Source organism: Madurella fahalii (assembly GCF_045866475.1).
Source record: "Madurella fahalii IFM 68171 DNA, scaffold_1, whole genome shotgun sequence".
Taxonomy (NCBI): Eukaryota; Fungi; Ascomycota; class Sordariomycetes; order Sordariales; genus Madurella; species Madurella fahalii.
Window position 1 is genome coordinate 631,578 of NW_027263971.1, and position 15,800 is coordinate 647,377.

Genomic DNA, 15,800 nt, shown 5'->3' on the forward strand with positions numbered 1-15,800 from the left:
CCTCTGTTCAGAGGGACCCTGCCCTCTGGGGGCAGTTTCCCCAACTCAGTATCTGCAGATAAACTATCCTGCCAGACTATCGGTCTGGCCTAAGAAAAGGGTTGGGAGGGAGGCGGAGGGGGGAGCCCAAAGACAGTTGGGTTGCCGTGGTGTTTGCAAAGCATTGTGGAGAAGATTGGCTTGACGCACGGACCACATCCCGTTATCGAACGGTGGATCGATGAGACCGATGTTCGGCGTCATCCTAAACCGTTGTACAGTACAGGAAACGCCGACGCAACCCGGAGTCTTCCACTCCGCTGCATCTGCATCAAAGCTCCGGACGAGCACATAATAATCAATCCTTCGTGGATTGCCGGAAATGAGCGTCTGCCTAGCATAGCAACGAGGCTCCAATGCGTCATGCGCTGCGGTGGATTGCCATCGTCCCGAGGTCACTGTCATTGACCAACGCGAATTTCGGAGCCCGGCAGTTTTCGAGAACCATGGCGACGGCCGCCCGCACGTACAATGTAGGCAGACGCCGATATCTCATTAGGCCGTCATGAGCTGACCCGCCAGGACGCAATTGACGCTCTCAACTCTCTCCAAACCCCCTATGCCGTGATCGAGGCGCGCCGCAAGGCCGGCGTCCGCCCTGATGCGGCATCGGTCCGCGAGATGCGAGGCTATCTCGCCCGGATCGGCTACTCGACCGAGGACCTGGACCGCCTCAATATCGTGCACGTCGCCGGCACCAAGGGCAAGGGCAGCACCTGCGCCTTTGTGGACTCGATTCTCTCGCGCTACCGCAAGAAAGGCGGGCCCCCGCACAAGGTCGGCCTCTTCACGTCGCCCCACCTGATCGCCGTGCGTGAGCGCATCCGCATCAACTCGGCACCCATCTCCGAGGACCTCTTTGCCAAGTACTTCTTCCAAGTCTGGGACCGCCTCGAGGCGAACTCGAATGTTGCCGCCGATGCTGTCGCCCCGGGCACCAAGCCCATCTACGCCCGCTACCTGACCCTGATGAGCTACCACGTGTTCTTGTCTGAGGGTGTCGACGCTGCCGTGTATGAGACGGGCATCGGCGGCGAGTACGACGCCACCAACATCGTGGAGCGCCCCGTCGCCAGTGGCATCAGCACCCTCGGGATCGACCACGTCTTTGTGCTTGGCGACACGGTCGACAAGATTGCCTGGCACAAGGCCGGTATCATGAAGCCGGGCAGTCCGGCTTTCACTATCGAGCAGGTGCCTTCCGCCGCGCAGGTGCTGAAGAACCGCGCCGCTGAGAAGGGCGTCGATATGAAGGTGCTCGACATTGACCCCCGTCTGGCCGGCGTCAAGATCCGCCCGGACGCAGTTTTCCAAAAGAAGAATGCCACTCTGGCGGTCGCACTAGCCGAAACCGCTCTGAAGAAGCTGGATCCGTGGTTCTCGCCCAGTCCGGACATTCTGTCGCGAGAGTTTGTCGACGGCCTGGAGCAGGTCGTCTGGCGCGGCAGGTGTGAGGTGATGGATGAGGACAAAGTCATCTGGCACGTCGACGGAGCTCATACTGTAGACAGCCTGAAGATGGCGGCTCGGTGGTTTGCCGGCGAGTGTGCCGGCCGGACCGATGCCGGGCCCAGGGTCCTGATTTTTAACCAGCAGGGCCGCACCGAGGCCGTCGACTTCCTAGACGGACTGTGCAACACTGTAAAGAAGGCCGACCCAGCAGGTAGGGGCTTCGAGCACGTCATTTTCTGTACCAACGTAACCTATGCCGCGACGGGGTATAAAAGGGGTATGTTTAGCCCCCGTCTCCCACGCATTCCTGGCTGCTAATTAACCCCACAGACTTCGTAAACCACCAACATAATCCCGCAGACATAGAAAAAATGACTTTACAGCGCGTCTTCGCCGACAAGTGGTCCGCCCTGGACCCATCTGCGAACGTCATGGTCGTCCACAGCATCGAGGAGGCGATCAATACCGCTCGTGGACTGGCCGCGGAAGGTGGGCCAAAAGTGCAGGCTCTCATCACCGGCAGTCTCCACCTGGTTGGCGGCGCCTTGGGCATCCTGGAGGGCACGGATGCCCTTTAAAGAGGTCTCTATCATTTGGAGGAAAAAAACTGGGCTGGTCTTCATCACGACACAGTCTGTTGTATCTACCTCGTTATTCAACTGTACAGGTCGGCGGCTTCACGGCAGGGGAATAGGCAAGGAGCTTAAGGATTACTATAAATTGGGTAGGCAGCTTAGCACTCAACATGGTCGACGGTCTTGAGCACAGCGCCCACAAGGTGGAAGCTCCCTGTGACAAGGACCTTGCACGTCATGCCGTCTTTCCTTGCCTCAGCAGCGATCTCTCTGACACGCTCAACCGCAGGCTGCACAGCATCCAGAACCACCGTTTGTGTGGTCCTGTCAACATCCTGCATCGTCCCTCGTGCCTTGTTTTGCACAGAGAGATCACGGCCTCCGCCCTCCGCCGGCCGGTGGTCCTCATTTCTCGTGAAAATAGCATGCGTAAAGACCTGTCCGATACCCGTCTCCCGCGCACCGGCAAGCAGCGCCTTGAGCAACACGGCAGGGTTTCTCTCCTGCTGGTTGAACACCAAAACCCGCACGGCATCCTCCGCTCTCGTCCTGTCCGCAAACCACCTGCCAACACCTGCAAGACTATCATCGGTATGCGCACCGTCGAGATGCCATTCAATCCCCTCCCCGTCCGTCAAGATCTCGCATCGCCCGCGCAACGCAGCCTCCCTCAGCCCCTTGACGAACTTTTCTGGTATATCACTTAGCGACCACTCGTCCGTCCCAAACCTTCCTTCCAAGTGGACTCCGGTGCGCAACAGATGCTCTCTCGCCGCATACACCGCCAGCGCCATATTATACTTTTGGAACGGCCCCTGCAACCTCGTGCCCTCGACCCCTCCCCAGCTTTCCACCTCCTCATCCGCCACCTCGACCAGCGTAGCCCCCTTCTCCCTCGCCCTCGCCCTCAGCACCTCCATCACCCCGCTCTGGGCGTCCGGCAACCGCCGCGTAAACGCCTTCACCCCGGGCTTGAAGATGCCGCTCTTGTGCCAGGCAATCTTCTCGACCGTGTCCCCCAGCATGCCGACATGGTCCAGCCCCAACTGCGTGACCACCGCGGCCGTGACCGCCTCGGCGGGGAGCACATTAGTAGCATCATACTCGCCGCCGATGCCGCACTCGACCACCGCGTCCCGGACGCGGGGATCCGTGACAAAGACGTGCAGGGCGAGGAGGGTGAGGAAGCGGAAGTAGAAGGGCTTGGTGGCGGGCCCGTCCAGCTCCGCCTCGTCAACCTCCCCTCGCAGCCCCGCCCCCTTCTCCCGCGCCGCCCGCCTCGCCGCCTCCGTCAGACGCGCCCACACCTCCCCGACCCCGCGCGCGAACGCCTCCTCCGACAGCGGCTGGCCCCCGACCACGATCCGCTCCCGCGGCGTCAGCACGTGCGGCGACGTGTACAGCCCGACCATCCCGCAACCCTCATCACCCTCACTACCGACACCACCGCCCGGGGATCCGGATCCGGAATCGGATTGGTACTGCTGCAGGATGGACGCAACCAGCGCCGCGACAGACCCTTTGCCCTTGGTCCCGGCCACGTGGACGCACCGCAGGGGCGCGGCGGCGATGGCGGCCGGGGAGTAGCCGGCGCGGGCGAGCCAGGCGAGCATTTCCGGGATGGCGGCGGCATTTAGGTCGTCCGACGCCGACGCCGACGCTGGCGGGGGCGAGGTGAAGAGGGATGTGACGGCGTGGTTGGATTGAAGCTGGGCGAGGCGGGCGAGGGCGTCGGGGTATGAGAGGGACGTGGACATGGACGTGGACGGTGAGGGGGGAGATGAGGGCGAGGCTGAGGATTGGGCGTCCATTTTGTGAGGCTGTTCTGCTTTCTTATCCTGGCGGTGGTGGTAGTTACGGTGGGCGAGGATGAGAGGGAATTTTGGCAGACGGGGCGAAAATCGGATGACGTATATCCGAATGGATGCCGGTCGATTACAGAGCCAGGTGGTGATGGACTGAGCACACCGGCGCGATGTTAGCATTTTGGTATTGTTACACCGGGGCCGGTCATCTCAATTGGGCTTTGCGCCGAATGAGGTTGCAGGCCGGATCGGAGTCCGTCACCGGAGACCGGGAGCAGTTGACGGCAAATTGTCAGTGGTAAAACCTCATGAGTTGCATTAGAATTGCTGACTTCACACAGGATTGCTCTTTGAGGAAAATAATGGAATATGTGGGGAGGATGAAACTCCGGCTTATGCCGTAGCCGGTTTTACAACCGTAGCTAAAAGGGGGGTGGCATAGCACTAATCGAAGTCAGCAACAAACCATGGTAACCTTTAGAAAACCAAACACAGGTTCCCGCACTCATCATATCATCTGCCAAATCACGTCTATTTACTACCACTTGATACATGAGGCACACCCGGCCCAAACCCGCCTCGCCGGCCAGGCATCCTGATCCCCAACCGAAGCTACCTGGACACGGTCTAACAAGGCAAATGTACATGACAAAAGAAACGCAACCCCGGCCAGCCCCTTTACTCTAGCCTCAAGCTCTGTAGTCTCGCCTCCGTCCGGATTACCTGTAGTCAAACATGTCAGCAGCACAAACTTGAGAGTACTAGATTGAGAGCGGGTACACACCTCCAAAGCCTGCCGCACCTCCAACACCTTCCTCACCTCGGACAACCAGTCCCGGCTCAGTGTCTTGGACCACCCTGTTAACCCGTTCATCTCGCGCGCCGCGTTGTCGAGGTCGCCCTCCTCGAGGAACGTCTGCGTCCGCGTCAGGATGCTCTCGACATCATCGCCAGCCGCCAGGCCCTGTTTCTTGAAGAGCACCTTGCTGAGCACGTAGCTCGAGGCGTGACTCGCCACGCCCGCGTCTTCGGGCAGCAGCGACGCCTTGCGCACCTCGGTCGCCACGCGCCTGAACCGGTCCATCAGCTCTGCCGGCGTGGAGATGCCGCGCTGGTACGCCGAAGGGTGGATCGACGCGATGGCGGCGTCGACAACGGGGTCGCTCGCCGCAATCTCCTTGAGCGCAACCAGCTCCTTGATGAAGGGCCGCGGGTGGTTGGTGTCCTCTAGGCTGGCGCGCACCGCCTCGACGGCGACGTGCAGCTGCTGTGTGCGCACGTTGGAGTCGATCACATCATTCCAGCCTGCCGTCAGCTTCTCCAGGTCTGCCACGGCCGCCGACAGCTCCGTCAACCGGCCGAGCCTGCCCTCGCGCTCCTCCTCGACGTGCTTCTTGATGTCGCGGGCGAACTGGCGCTGCAGCTCGACTGCCTGCTGCAGAAGCTGGTTGTTGAGCTTCTCTTCGGCCAGCTGCCGCTCACGCTCTTGGATCAGCTGCACCTTGCTGTCGTAGCTCTTCCTAAGCCGCTCCATCTCGGCTTCGAACTCGGCCTGCCACTGTGCCTCTTGCGACGCCATAACGCCGTCAAGCCGCGACACGAGCGCGTTTGCCATCTTTTCAAATTCGTCCACCTGCTTCTTGACCTGGTCGGCAGCCTCATGCTCCACGGCCGCCTTCATGTCGCGGATCTTTTGGCCCACTTTGCTGACTTCGTTCTTGGCCTTGCCGATCGTCGCTCCGTACTTGTCGTTGGCGCCGTCGTGGTTGACCACGGTGATAATGTCGTTCAGCATGCGAACTAGATCCTGTACGACGGGGTCGGCGGCGTCAGGCACTGTTAGCGGGTCGATGGGTGACGCTGGCGGCCACCGCGAGGGCTCGTCAACCTCGGGCGCCTTGAACGGCTTCTTAGCTGGTACAAGCGCGAGCGCCGGAGTAGGCTCGGGCTCAGAAGGTTTATCGGCCACGCCCACGGCCACAGGCGCGGGCGTGGGTGCGGGTGTGGGCACCGGCTTCTGGACATCGGCTTCCCGGGCCTGGACCTTGGGCAGGGCCGCCGTCTCCTTCTTCGCCTCGGCGACGGTGGCCGGCTCCGACTTGGGCTTAGGTGACTCTTTAGCAGGAGCGGCCTTTTGGATGGCGCTCGATTGCCGGCCAGCAGGCTCGCTGCCGTCGGCGACACGCCACGAAGCGCCACTCTGTGCGGGAATCTTGACATGCTCGCCCGAATCCGGTCGCCTGCCCGTTATCCGGCCAGCCACGTTGGGGAACCGCTTCTTGAAATCCATCTCCTCGAGGTAGAGCACGGCCTGCTCGCCGTATGGGACGTACTCGGTGAAGAAGTCGTGGAAGTTGTCGTTGATTCGCGAGTACCAGACGCCGCCGCCAAACCCGAGGACGCCTAGGAGGGTGAGGGTCAGGATGTAGTTGCGCAGTCTCCGGAAGAAACCCTTCTTCTTGAGTGGCGCCGGCGGGGGAGGGGGCGGCGGGATCTTAGTCGCCGTTTCGGGAGTCACAATAGGACCCGGGGCCGGCGGTGTCAGTGGAGCATTCTCGGGAGGAATGGCAGACGCGGCGGCATCTGCAGTCCCCGGGGGAGGAGGCGGCGGGGTCGAGGGAGCGGTTAGAGTCTCGGAGGCGGGGAGTACGGCGGGCTTTGCTTCATCGGCGGGCTTCTTGCCGTTGGCATAAAATCTCTAGACACAAAGACGGACAGGGTTAGCCGGCGGCTGGGGTCCGGAGCTCGTAGCATGACCTCATACCTGGCCGGACACGACGGCACGCCGCGCAGCAGACAGCCGCCATTGGCGGCCGGCTGCGGCTGCTGCGGGCCTGCTGCCCAGCGCCCTCACGGATTGTAGCGATGTACGCAACATGAGGGGATGGGGTGGCCGACAAGGCGCAATTGGGAGGGCTGAATGTGGTTGTTTCTTGGGGAAGAGTGCTGAGCAAAATACCCGAAAGACTGCAGCTGCAATTGCTGACTCAGCCGACCCAACCTAACGCTCACCCGATGTTTTGCCGGACGAGATCCCGTTTGCGTTCCCCCGGCCCGGAGCCGCCTCCGTAAAACGACTACAAACGGTGCCGGCGACGGAGGCCAGAAGGCAAAAAAGAGGCTCGGCAAAGTTCCGGGAAGAGCTACGGGCAACTGCCAGGTCCTGGGCGGCAGGGGTCTTGGCGTCGGAACAGAGCACTGTGAGAGTCCTGGGAAGCGCTGCAGGGAAAACGCATCGAGAATTCGAAATGACGAGTCGGGTGGAGGTGAGAGTAGAAGCGGAAGCCGAAGCGGAAGCAGACGCGGAAAACAAAGATTCATACCCCGATAGCTAGTGTGAAGATTCAACCCGTGTGTCACCACTTCATACCCGCCCACAATATCCCCATTTCCCATCTTACCCCCCAATACCCCCGTTTCCCGGGCACCTTGCATCATCCTTATTAGGATTACGGCGTCCACTGCAAGCTGTTGCTCTATCTGCCTTGCATCAGGTACTATACATCGAATGCACCAGCCAGGTCCCTTTCCACGCCCACGCCCTCATGACGTCTTTCTCTCCGCATGGGCGCCGAGAACAAGCATAAAAAAAACCCATCAAAAAAATACGAGGTATTAGAACGGCATAACCACCCACCAAGCAGACTCCGCTCCAGATGTGTGATGCCGACATCCCTTCCAGCCCAGAAGCCCCAAAGTGACGTGACCTTCTCTATGACCGCGGTCTAACTCCCGCTGGCGATCCCACCCGGGCCACTCCGCAGCCGCGTTCCCGAAGTCCCGAGCCGAGCACATAAAAATGCGCCAATCTTCCACCCTCCGATTCTTCCACTTAACAAGCACACGGCCCTCCGGCTTGGGTGTTTGCTCCCTCCGGGGCTAGGCTAACGCCCGGTCGCTGGCCCGGCCGGGCGTGCCTCGGCCCGACCTGGTCGAGTGGCAACTTCTTGGCGATGGCGGTAAACAGCTCCTGCACGTTCTCGGCCGTTTTCGCCGACGTCTCGAAGAAGAGAAGCCCAGCCTCCTTTGCGTAGGCCTCGGCTTCGGAGGTCGGGATGGCGCGCTTGTCGGGTTGTTCTGTTACCAAGTCCAGCTTGTTGCCGGCGAGGGCGATGATGATGTTCTCGTTGGCCTGCCTCTGGAGTTCTTTGACCCACGACTTGGCCTTGTCGAGTGATGTCTAGCTGTCGTGTTAGCATACGGCTGGATGCAGACAAAGACAGGCCGCGGACGTACGGCTTGGGTGACATCGTAGACTACGACAGCGCAGTTCGCGTTCCTGTAGTACATGGGTGCCAGAGACTTGTACCGCTCCTGGCCCGCCGTGTCCCATATCTCGAACTTGACCGTCGTGTTCTCGTCAAGCGAAATCGTCTGTGTGAGGAAGGCGGCGCCGATGGTGGATTCCCTGTACGAGTCGAATTGGTCCTGGCGGTGGTCAGGCTCCGTCTGGCCACGAAAGCGAATACCGGGGTATAGCTCACCTTGACGAACCGCAACACTATCGAGCTCTTTCCCACGGCCGATTCACCTGCACGGCGTAAGCATGATGCATCCCTCCGGACGGCCCGGCATTGCCTCACCTAGCAGCACCAGCTTGAACTGCGCGAAGCGGTTGCTCATACCGCGAGCGCCGGGAGGTCCTCGAGCTGCCATGGCGGAGAATGTGGCGCGGTGTGGATAAGTGATGGATCGCCTTCACAGGGGCCTGCGGAACGGGCAGAGAACGATGGCACGGCCGAGTAGAAAGTCGCTGTCGTGGTGTCTCCAGCAGTACAGCCGCGGTGAGAGGTTTCTGGGGGTGCAAATGGCCAACGGTTCAGAAGACAGCAGTTGGGGTTGCTTCGAGGAAACCACGGGACCAAGACCGGAATTGTAGAACAGGGCTGGTTGGCGAGGGTCGTTCAGCAGCAGCCTGGGCCTGGCCACTGTCACTGGTCAGCGGGCAGATGCACACGTCAGGCAGGCCGATAACCATGGACAGGCTAGGATGGCCTGTGCGCTCCACGTGATGAGTACGCCAACCCGGTTGCGTATCCCCCTGCAAATTGGCCCGTGCATGAGTTGCCAGCCGGCAGCGGCAGAGACATGCGCCACGCTTCACAGTGCCAGGCTGGCCAACATGAACCCTGTTGGTGTTCGAGATGTCATCCTTGCAAGCTGATGGCTGATGAGGGTCCAGACTGCCGTATCGAGCAATTGCGACGCCGATTAATTATACAATTAGAAGCACTCATGGGGGGCAATTAACGGAATAGACCAGAACTGCCTTGAACCGTCTGCACCCTCTCCTCCTCGCTGGCAGAATCGTTGGCGGCGCTCGACCATGGCGCTCCCCTATCGCGACGTCAATGTCCAGACGGCATCCGACTCGTACATCTTCTCGTCGCCCTCGAGTCCCAATGCCGCCGCCCTGACCATCGACCGCCCCACGGGCGACGTTCGCCTCGTCGACGCATCGCTCCTGTCCGGGAAGCGCGTGTCTCGCGTGACGAGCATCGCCGGCATCCTGGGCATGATCAGGCTGCGACTGGGTAGGCTCGTCCAGTGATCGAAAGGAGAGACTTGCCGCAGGAGGTGCTAACTTGTCCCCAGACAAGTACATTGTCGTCATCACCAAGGCCCAGCCCGTCGGCCGCCTACGCGGACACATGGTGTACAAGATCGTCTCAACCGACATCCTCCCCCTGCGCGAGCGTCAAGTACACGATCCCGATGAGGACCGCTTTCTGGCGCTGCTGCGCGGCTTCATCAAGTCGGGGCCCATGTACTTCTCGTACTCGGTCGACCTCACAAACAGCTTCCAGCGTCAGGCGCAGCAGGATGTCGCAACCCCGCTCTGGAGGCGCGCCGACGACCGCTTCTTTTGGAACCGTTTCCTCCAGTCTGACCTGATCGACTTCCGCACCCAGGGTGGCCGCGGCCAGCCCGCCCCTCAACCCGGCATCGACCCCTATATCCTCCCCGTCATCTTTGGCATGCTCGAGATCCACCCGACGACGTTCAAGGGCACCCCACTGACGATCGCCCTGATCACAAGGCGGTCGAGGCATCGGGCGGGCACTCGCTACTTCACGCGCGGCCTGGACGACCAGGGCCACGCCGCCAACTACAACGAGACGGAGCAGATCTTGATTCTCAACGACAGTACCGCCGGGCTAAGCGGCTTCGCAGGCAGCGCCGACCCCAGCTGGCAGCGCAGCACCGCGGGCGAGGGCAAAGACATGCAGATCCTGTCGTACGTGCAGACTCGCGGCAGCGTGCCGGCGTACTGGGCCGAGATCAACACGCTCAAGTACACGCCCAAGCTGCAGATCCGCACCATCGAGGCGGCGTACCCGGCGGCCAAGGCGCACTTTGACGAGCAGATCCGCATTTACGGCGACAACTACCTGGTCAACCTGGTCAACCAAAAGGGCCGCGAGATGCGTGTCAAGCAGGCGTATGAGCAGGTGGTGGAGATGCTCGTGTCGAAGCCGCAAGAGCGCATCCAGGCGGACCAGCGGACCGAGGAGAAGTTCCACACGATCGAGACGGCGGGCCCGCAGCGCTCCCACTTTGACCGGCTGCACTACGTCTACTTTGACTTCCACGCCGAGACCAAGGGCCTGCAGATGCACCGCGCGCAGCTGCTCATCGACCGCATGCGCGACGCGCTGGTCGCGCAGCAGTACTTCCGCGCCGCCGACATGCCGGGGAGCCGCGTCGACGGCCGGCTCGAGGTGCGCAACCTGCAGACGAGCGTGGTGCGGTCCAACTGCATGGACTGCCTCGACCGCACCAACGTGGTGCAGAGCATGCTGGCCCGCTGGACGCTCGACCGCATGTTCATCGACCTCGGCCTGCTGGCGCGGGGCTCGCGCTTCGCCGACGAGGACGCCGCCTTCGAGCTCCTCTTCCGCAACATGTGGGCCGACAACGCCGACGTCGTCTCCAAGAGCTACTCGGGCACGGGCGCCATGAAGACGGACCTGACGCGCCTGGGCAAGCGCACCAAGGCCGGCGCGCTGCAGGACGCCAACGTCGCCGTCACGCGGTACTGCCGCAATAACTTCCTCGACGGCCCCCGCCAGGACGCCTTCGATCTGTTCCTCGGCGCCTACCAGCCCCCCGCCGGCAGCATCGGGTCGAGCCTGATCTTTGCCGACCGCCGCCCCGTGTGGATCCAGAGCGTGCCCTACATCGCCGCCTTCGGCCTCTTTCTCGTGCTCATGGCCATGTACACGCCACGCATGCCTGATGCGGCCGTGTGGCCGCGACGGCTGTTCATCATCTTCTGGGCGGCCGTCACGGTCTGGTGTCTGCATTTTATCCTGAGCAACGGCATGCTCTATGTATGTTTTTTTCCCTTTTCTTTTCTTTTCTTCTCACTCTATCCACCCCCACAACTGGCGCCAGTTTCACTGACACATAGGCTTTTTTTCTTTTTTTTTCTAGGTCAACTGGCCCAAGCTGAACCCGCGGCCGTGGGCGACCGAGGGCTACCACGAGACCATCAGCCGGGTGCGCAAAGACAAGATCCTGGGTCCGCTGGTCGCCCGGCACGAGCGCGGTCTCAGCACGGCACGGTATATCAACGCCGAGGAGGGCAAAAAGAGGATCGAGTAGACTTACGTCTCCGTTTCGCTTCGTTTCGCTTCGTTTCACTTCGCTGTGCTGCTGCTACTTTGTTTACTTACTAGATTTTGGAGGGGGCAACGCCAGATCGTTTTTTTTTTCTTTTGTTTGCATCGGCGTGGCCCGATTCTGTGGACTATAGGGGATCGTTAAAAAGATAGACCGGTAAAAACTTTGATCTTGTTTTAATAGAATATTAAAATGTTTGGCTGGTTCGATTCCTCTCTCCCACTTAAACATATGTGGCCCGTGACGCAGGGTTTGATGGCCCCATCCGGTGGGACAGGCCAGCCGATTCCGATTATCCATCCATCCATCCATCCATCAGAATGATATAATTTACAAAAGAGTACAATCCAGTCCCTTGATGGGTCCTTTCCAGGGGTATCGACCATCCCTATTCCAAACAGACAAAGGAACCAAGCAGGCAATGGCGCGGGGGAACCTGATCGACAGAGTAAAAAAAAAAAAAAAAAAAAAAAAAAAATCAAGAATAAGAAACTCTACAACCACAACAACCACCGCACGCCCCTCACGAACCCCTTGCCCACGCCAAACACGACCCGCGTGATCATCACCACAAACCACACGTACCACATGAAGCCCACCAGCACCCACTCGACCGCGAGCCACCCGGCGCGGCGCACCCAGCGGAACCGCCGCCGGCGCCGGCGCAGCATCTTGTCCATGCCGTCGACGACCCGCTTCACCTTGAGGCGCTGGCCGACGACGAGGTCGTGGTTGGCCTCGTCGGCGGCGTCGATGGCCGACTGCGCGAGCGTGATCAGCTCGCCGGCGAGCTTGGTGCGGAGGCCGTCGACGCGGCGCTCGAGGGCGGGCGCCGACCCCGTGGCGAACTGCGACGCGAGCGCCTGGAAGTGGGACGTCGACGCCGAGAGGGAGGCCGAGAGCGAGCGGGCGGTCAGCGGGTAGATGTGTGTTTGTGGGACGGCCGAGGGGGACGTGGAGGGGGACGTGGAGTTGATGTCTGGGGAGGGGAGGAGGAGCGGTTGTTTGGTGGTGCGGCGGTCGAGTTCCATGGCGTGGATTCCCGAGCTTAGTAGGAGGGCTCGGAGGCGGGCGACTTCGCGTCTAGAGACAGCGATGGTGCCGCCGCCGCCGATGCTGCTGCTGCTGCTACCGCGGCCGGGAAGCGGCCAGTGGTGGCTAGAGGCATTGGTGGAGGGTGGCCGGGGTTTGGCCGGGAAGGTGAGGGCTGTGTCAAGACGACCGGAGGGGGCGCGGGCATGTTCATGATCGCGGTCGCGGTTGCCGGGCGGGGATTCGGTGTCTGACCCCGCGGGGGAGCGCTGTCGTACTAGTTGTGGAGGCGGCGACACGCTTGGGGAGGCATTCTGCACGTCGATGCGTGGCGGCTTGAGAAGATCGAACCGGGACGACCGTCGGCTGAGCGGCTGTGCTGGGGGGTAGGGAAGCAGTTGCCCGGGGGTGCCGAATTGCCCAAAGGCTGCCTCCGGGGTGAATTCGGGCATCCCTTCGAAAGGCCTCTTTCCGTCTTCTGCTGAGTGCCGCTCGCTCCGCGGACCACGGGACCTACCCCTGGCATCTGCATCCGAATCATCCGACGATGTGGAAGACGGCGGGTCTTCGAGCCCGCCTGATTCCCTACGCCAGATTATGTCGCTGACTTTCGAGACGCCGCTGCGGAGGACGGTATCGATACGCGGGCGAAGCAGGGATCGGAAACTCAGACCCCCGTCATCTCCGCGTGGCCTCATGGTACCGGTGCCTTTATGCGACCGATGACCTAGCAGTCTTTCTCCGACCGGGCTTCTCGACGGCTGTCGTTCCGGCGACGACATACCGCTCCAGGCTGTCTCTGGGGAGAAGCTATCAGGTAGAATACCCGGAGATACAGCGCTATCCTCTGCAGCCGCTTGAGCATCTGAGCTGCGCTCCTTGCTGCGCTCGCGGAAAATGTCCTTGACCTTTGCCAGAGGATTCCGGGACGGCGAGCCGGGCCTGCTCGACATGGGCGACAGGTCCATGCCAATTGCCGGGACTCGCCCGACGTCGCGCGCCGGCCTCATAGCCGGTGAATTCGGCTGCGACGTGTCTGAGTGGAGCGAGAGCCTCCTCATCTCGGGGACCTCAAGGCTAGCCCGGCCAACGGCCTGCGGCTTCCGCCCAAGAAGACCCTTGCCTTCGGCCTCACTCAGTTCTGCGCGCGAGTCAAGCCGGCGGTGGCTGTTGGGTGTAGCGGCGGAGTACTGCCCGTCCCGTTCCGGAGTCATCGGACTAGCACCGGGAAACTTTATACCTAACGCCTCGTGGTCGTAGAGCGGGTGCGATTCGGCGTCTCGCTGTTCTCGGGCAATCATTTCCTCCATCTGCTTTTCCAAGACAGACCTGACGGTGCTGGTCGCAGCTCCACCCCTCGCCCGACGGCGGCGGTCGCTATCAGTATCGGACGACTCAGAGAGCGAGCCCCGGTGGAGGCGGAGCAAGTCACTTTTAGTGATCGAGCCGGCATGGCGATGGTGCGCGCTCTTAAACGCCCGCAGCTTCTGCTGAGCCCGGTCCCGAGCTGCGCTCAGGACGTGTTCGTGATCGTGTCTCGAGGGTGCTGGATCCAGAGTGACCTTGTCAGCAGGCGTGTGCGTATCTGACAAGTCCTTGGCTGAGCCCCCTGGAGTGGCCAGACGCGGCGCTGCCTCATCGCGGGACCGCGGTCGAGGAGCATCAGGGCCCTCGGTGAAAACGCGCCTCCAGTGGCGGTCTTCAACCAGCTTTTTGTTGTCGTCGAGCTCTAGCCAGTACACGTCCGCAATCATATCTGCTGGGTCAATCACCCAATCGACCCGTGGCCGTTTGGGCTTCGTCGCAGGAACAATAGCCCTTGGGTTGGTTGAGGGCGGAGAGCTTTGTACGGAAGCTGCCTGGGCACCCGCAAAAGGGGGCAGGACAGGATTCCCCGGCGTGCGAGCCTGGCCCGTGGCCACCCACTTGGCCACTTCGTCGATCCATTCAGAGACTCTTATGACATCGTTGAATCCCTGCTCCTCGCCATCAATGGCCTTCCTTTCGCGGGCTCGCACCTTGCGGTTACGAATGTATTGCAGGGGGTTATAAGCGCGCCCGATCCTGGTGTCGGACTCAGTGGTAGACACCCTAGACACCTGAACCGAGCCGTTCGGTGTGCTTGGGAGGCTGGCAGCCGAAAACCCACTTGTCGGCGGGGGTTCCAGGGGAGGAAGGAGTTCCAGGATACGCCTGTACTGTGCCATGAGCTCTAGGTACTCCTTCGCCTTTTGGGCTCTGGAGAGGGTAGATTGCGAGAAATGGTAGCGATATGTCCCCTCGGGCTCTAACGCGGACTGCAGAGGGCTGAGGATCCTACTTGCGCCTATTTTCGGCGTACGATCGGGCCTCGGCGAGACGGTGCGTGACATCTTCCTCTGCTGCTGGAGATGTTGTCTAAGACTCCCTCCCGGAACGCCGTCCGGAAGAGGGGCTAGTCTCGGCGGGGTCGGCTGGGAAACATTCCTCCTGGATGCGCGGCGTCTCGACTCGCTCAGATTCAGGGCCATGGTGACGATCTGCGCTGATTCCATGTCAAGTTGGGCCATGCTTGCCCGCGGAGATGGTCCAACTGCAGTGTCGCCAGCCAAGGAATCACGCTTTGTTACGGTAGTCGAGGCGGAACCCTCCTCGGGAGGTCCGCCGGGTCTGGTGCCATAATCGAGCCCGACAGCCGAGCCTTGCGTACTGCTCGAGTAGCCCCTCGGCTGCGACGATTCCTGTCCATGTTGGGCCGTCTTGTAGGCGTGTTGTTCGGCCGATACGCGACGTCGCTTGTCTGAGTGAGAGTGTGTTAGCGCGTCGCGGTGGCGTGCGCTGCCGTGGCGGTTTAGCAGAGGGTCGGCAAGCAAAAAGCCGCCGCTGGATCTATGCTTGTGGGCGCGATGCGCGTCGAAAGGCCGCCCTTCGACGTGGGTGCGGCGGCTATCCGGTCCGGCGGGTGCTTGGCCGAGGAATTCCGTTTCGACGGACGACGGCGGGGCCATCAGGTCAGTGTCGAAGATGTTCAGAAGGTTGGTATTGGCGGCGTCGGCGTCGGCAGGCCTCGCGGCGCGTCCTGGGCGAACGTTCAAAGGCGGGCTCGCATCGTGGTCCGACATGGCGATGGGCCTTCAAAGCCTCGACATAGCGCCGAGACGCTCAACGGATCTTGAGGTCAGAGCTGCCGGTTATGACGATGCATTGTGATTGTGTTGCGGGCTCTTCGAGTTCGTGGTTGGCTGGGGTGCCATGTGAAGTCCGACGTCAGGAGGCGGCCGCTTACTCTTCC

General features: G+C 61.3%; 6 protein-coding genes across 6 annotated transcripts; 2 read left to right on the forward strand and 4 right to left on the reverse strand.

Annotated features, from left to right (window-relative positions):
• Positions 1-485: 485 nt before the first annotated feature.
• On the forward strand, positions 486-2,069 carry MET7_1 (Folylpolyglutamate synthetase; the record flags this gene model as incomplete). The annotated part of the gene is made up of 3 exons (XM_071055614.1): positions 486-512; positions 562-1,768; positions 1,822-2,069. 3 exons carry the CDS (start codon positions 486-488, stop codon positions 2,067-2,069), a joined length of 1,482 nt encoding a protein of 493 aa, XP_070911715.1.
• Positions 2,070-2,224: 155 nt separating this feature from the next.
• On the reverse strand, positions 2,225-3,877 carry MFIFM68171_00193 (Folylpolyglutamate synthase; the record flags this gene model as incomplete). The annotated part of the gene is made up of 1 exon (XM_071055615.1): positions 2,225-3,877. The coding sequence occupies one exon, from the start codon at positions 3,875-3,877 to the stop codon at positions 2,225-2,227; it is 1,653 nt and encodes a 550-aa protein (XP_070911716.1).
• Positions 3,878-4,549: 672 nt separating this feature from the next.
• Positions 4,550-6,749, reverse strand: MIC60 (MICOS complex subunit mic60; the record flags this gene model as incomplete). The annotated part of the gene is made up of 3 exons (XM_071055616.1): positions 4,550-4,594; positions 4,656-6,569; positions 6,636-6,749. The coding sequence occupies 3 exons, from the start codon at positions 6,747-6,749 to the stop codon at positions 4,550-4,552; spliced, it is 2,073 nt and encodes a 690-aa protein (XP_070911717.1).
• A 954-nt stretch (positions 6,750-7,703) lies between these two features.
• YPT52 (GTP-binding protein of the rab/ypt) lies at positions 7,704-8,527 on the reverse strand (the record flags this gene model as incomplete). The annotated part of the gene is made up of 4 exons (XM_071055617.1): positions 7,704-8,051; positions 8,108-8,299; positions 8,356-8,402; positions 8,455-8,527. The coding sequence occupies 4 exons, from the start codon at positions 8,525-8,527 to the stop codon at positions 7,704-7,706; spliced, it is 660 nt and encodes a 219-aa protein (XP_070911718.1).
• Positions 8,528-9,197: 670 nt separating this feature from the next.
• Positions 9,198-11,479, forward strand: SAC1 (Phosphoinositide phosphatase sac1; the record flags this gene model as incomplete). The annotated part of the gene is made up of 3 exons (XM_071055618.1): positions 9,198-9,405; positions 9,467-11,205; positions 11,309-11,479. 3 exons carry the CDS (start codon positions 9,198-9,200, stop codon positions 11,477-11,479), a joined length of 2,118 nt encoding a protein of 705 aa, XP_070911719.1.
• A 512-nt stretch (positions 11,480-11,991) lies between these two features.
• Positions 11,992-15,630, reverse strand: MFIFM68171_00197 (Maintenance of telomere capping protein 4; the record flags this gene model as incomplete). Its single annotated transcript, XM_071055619.1, has 1 exon — positions 11,992-15,630. The coding sequence occupies one exon, from the start codon at positions 15,628-15,630 to the stop codon at positions 11,992-11,994; it is 3,639 nt and encodes a 1,212-aa protein (XP_070911720.1).
• Between the last annotated feature and the right edge of the window lie 170 nt (positions 15,631-15,800).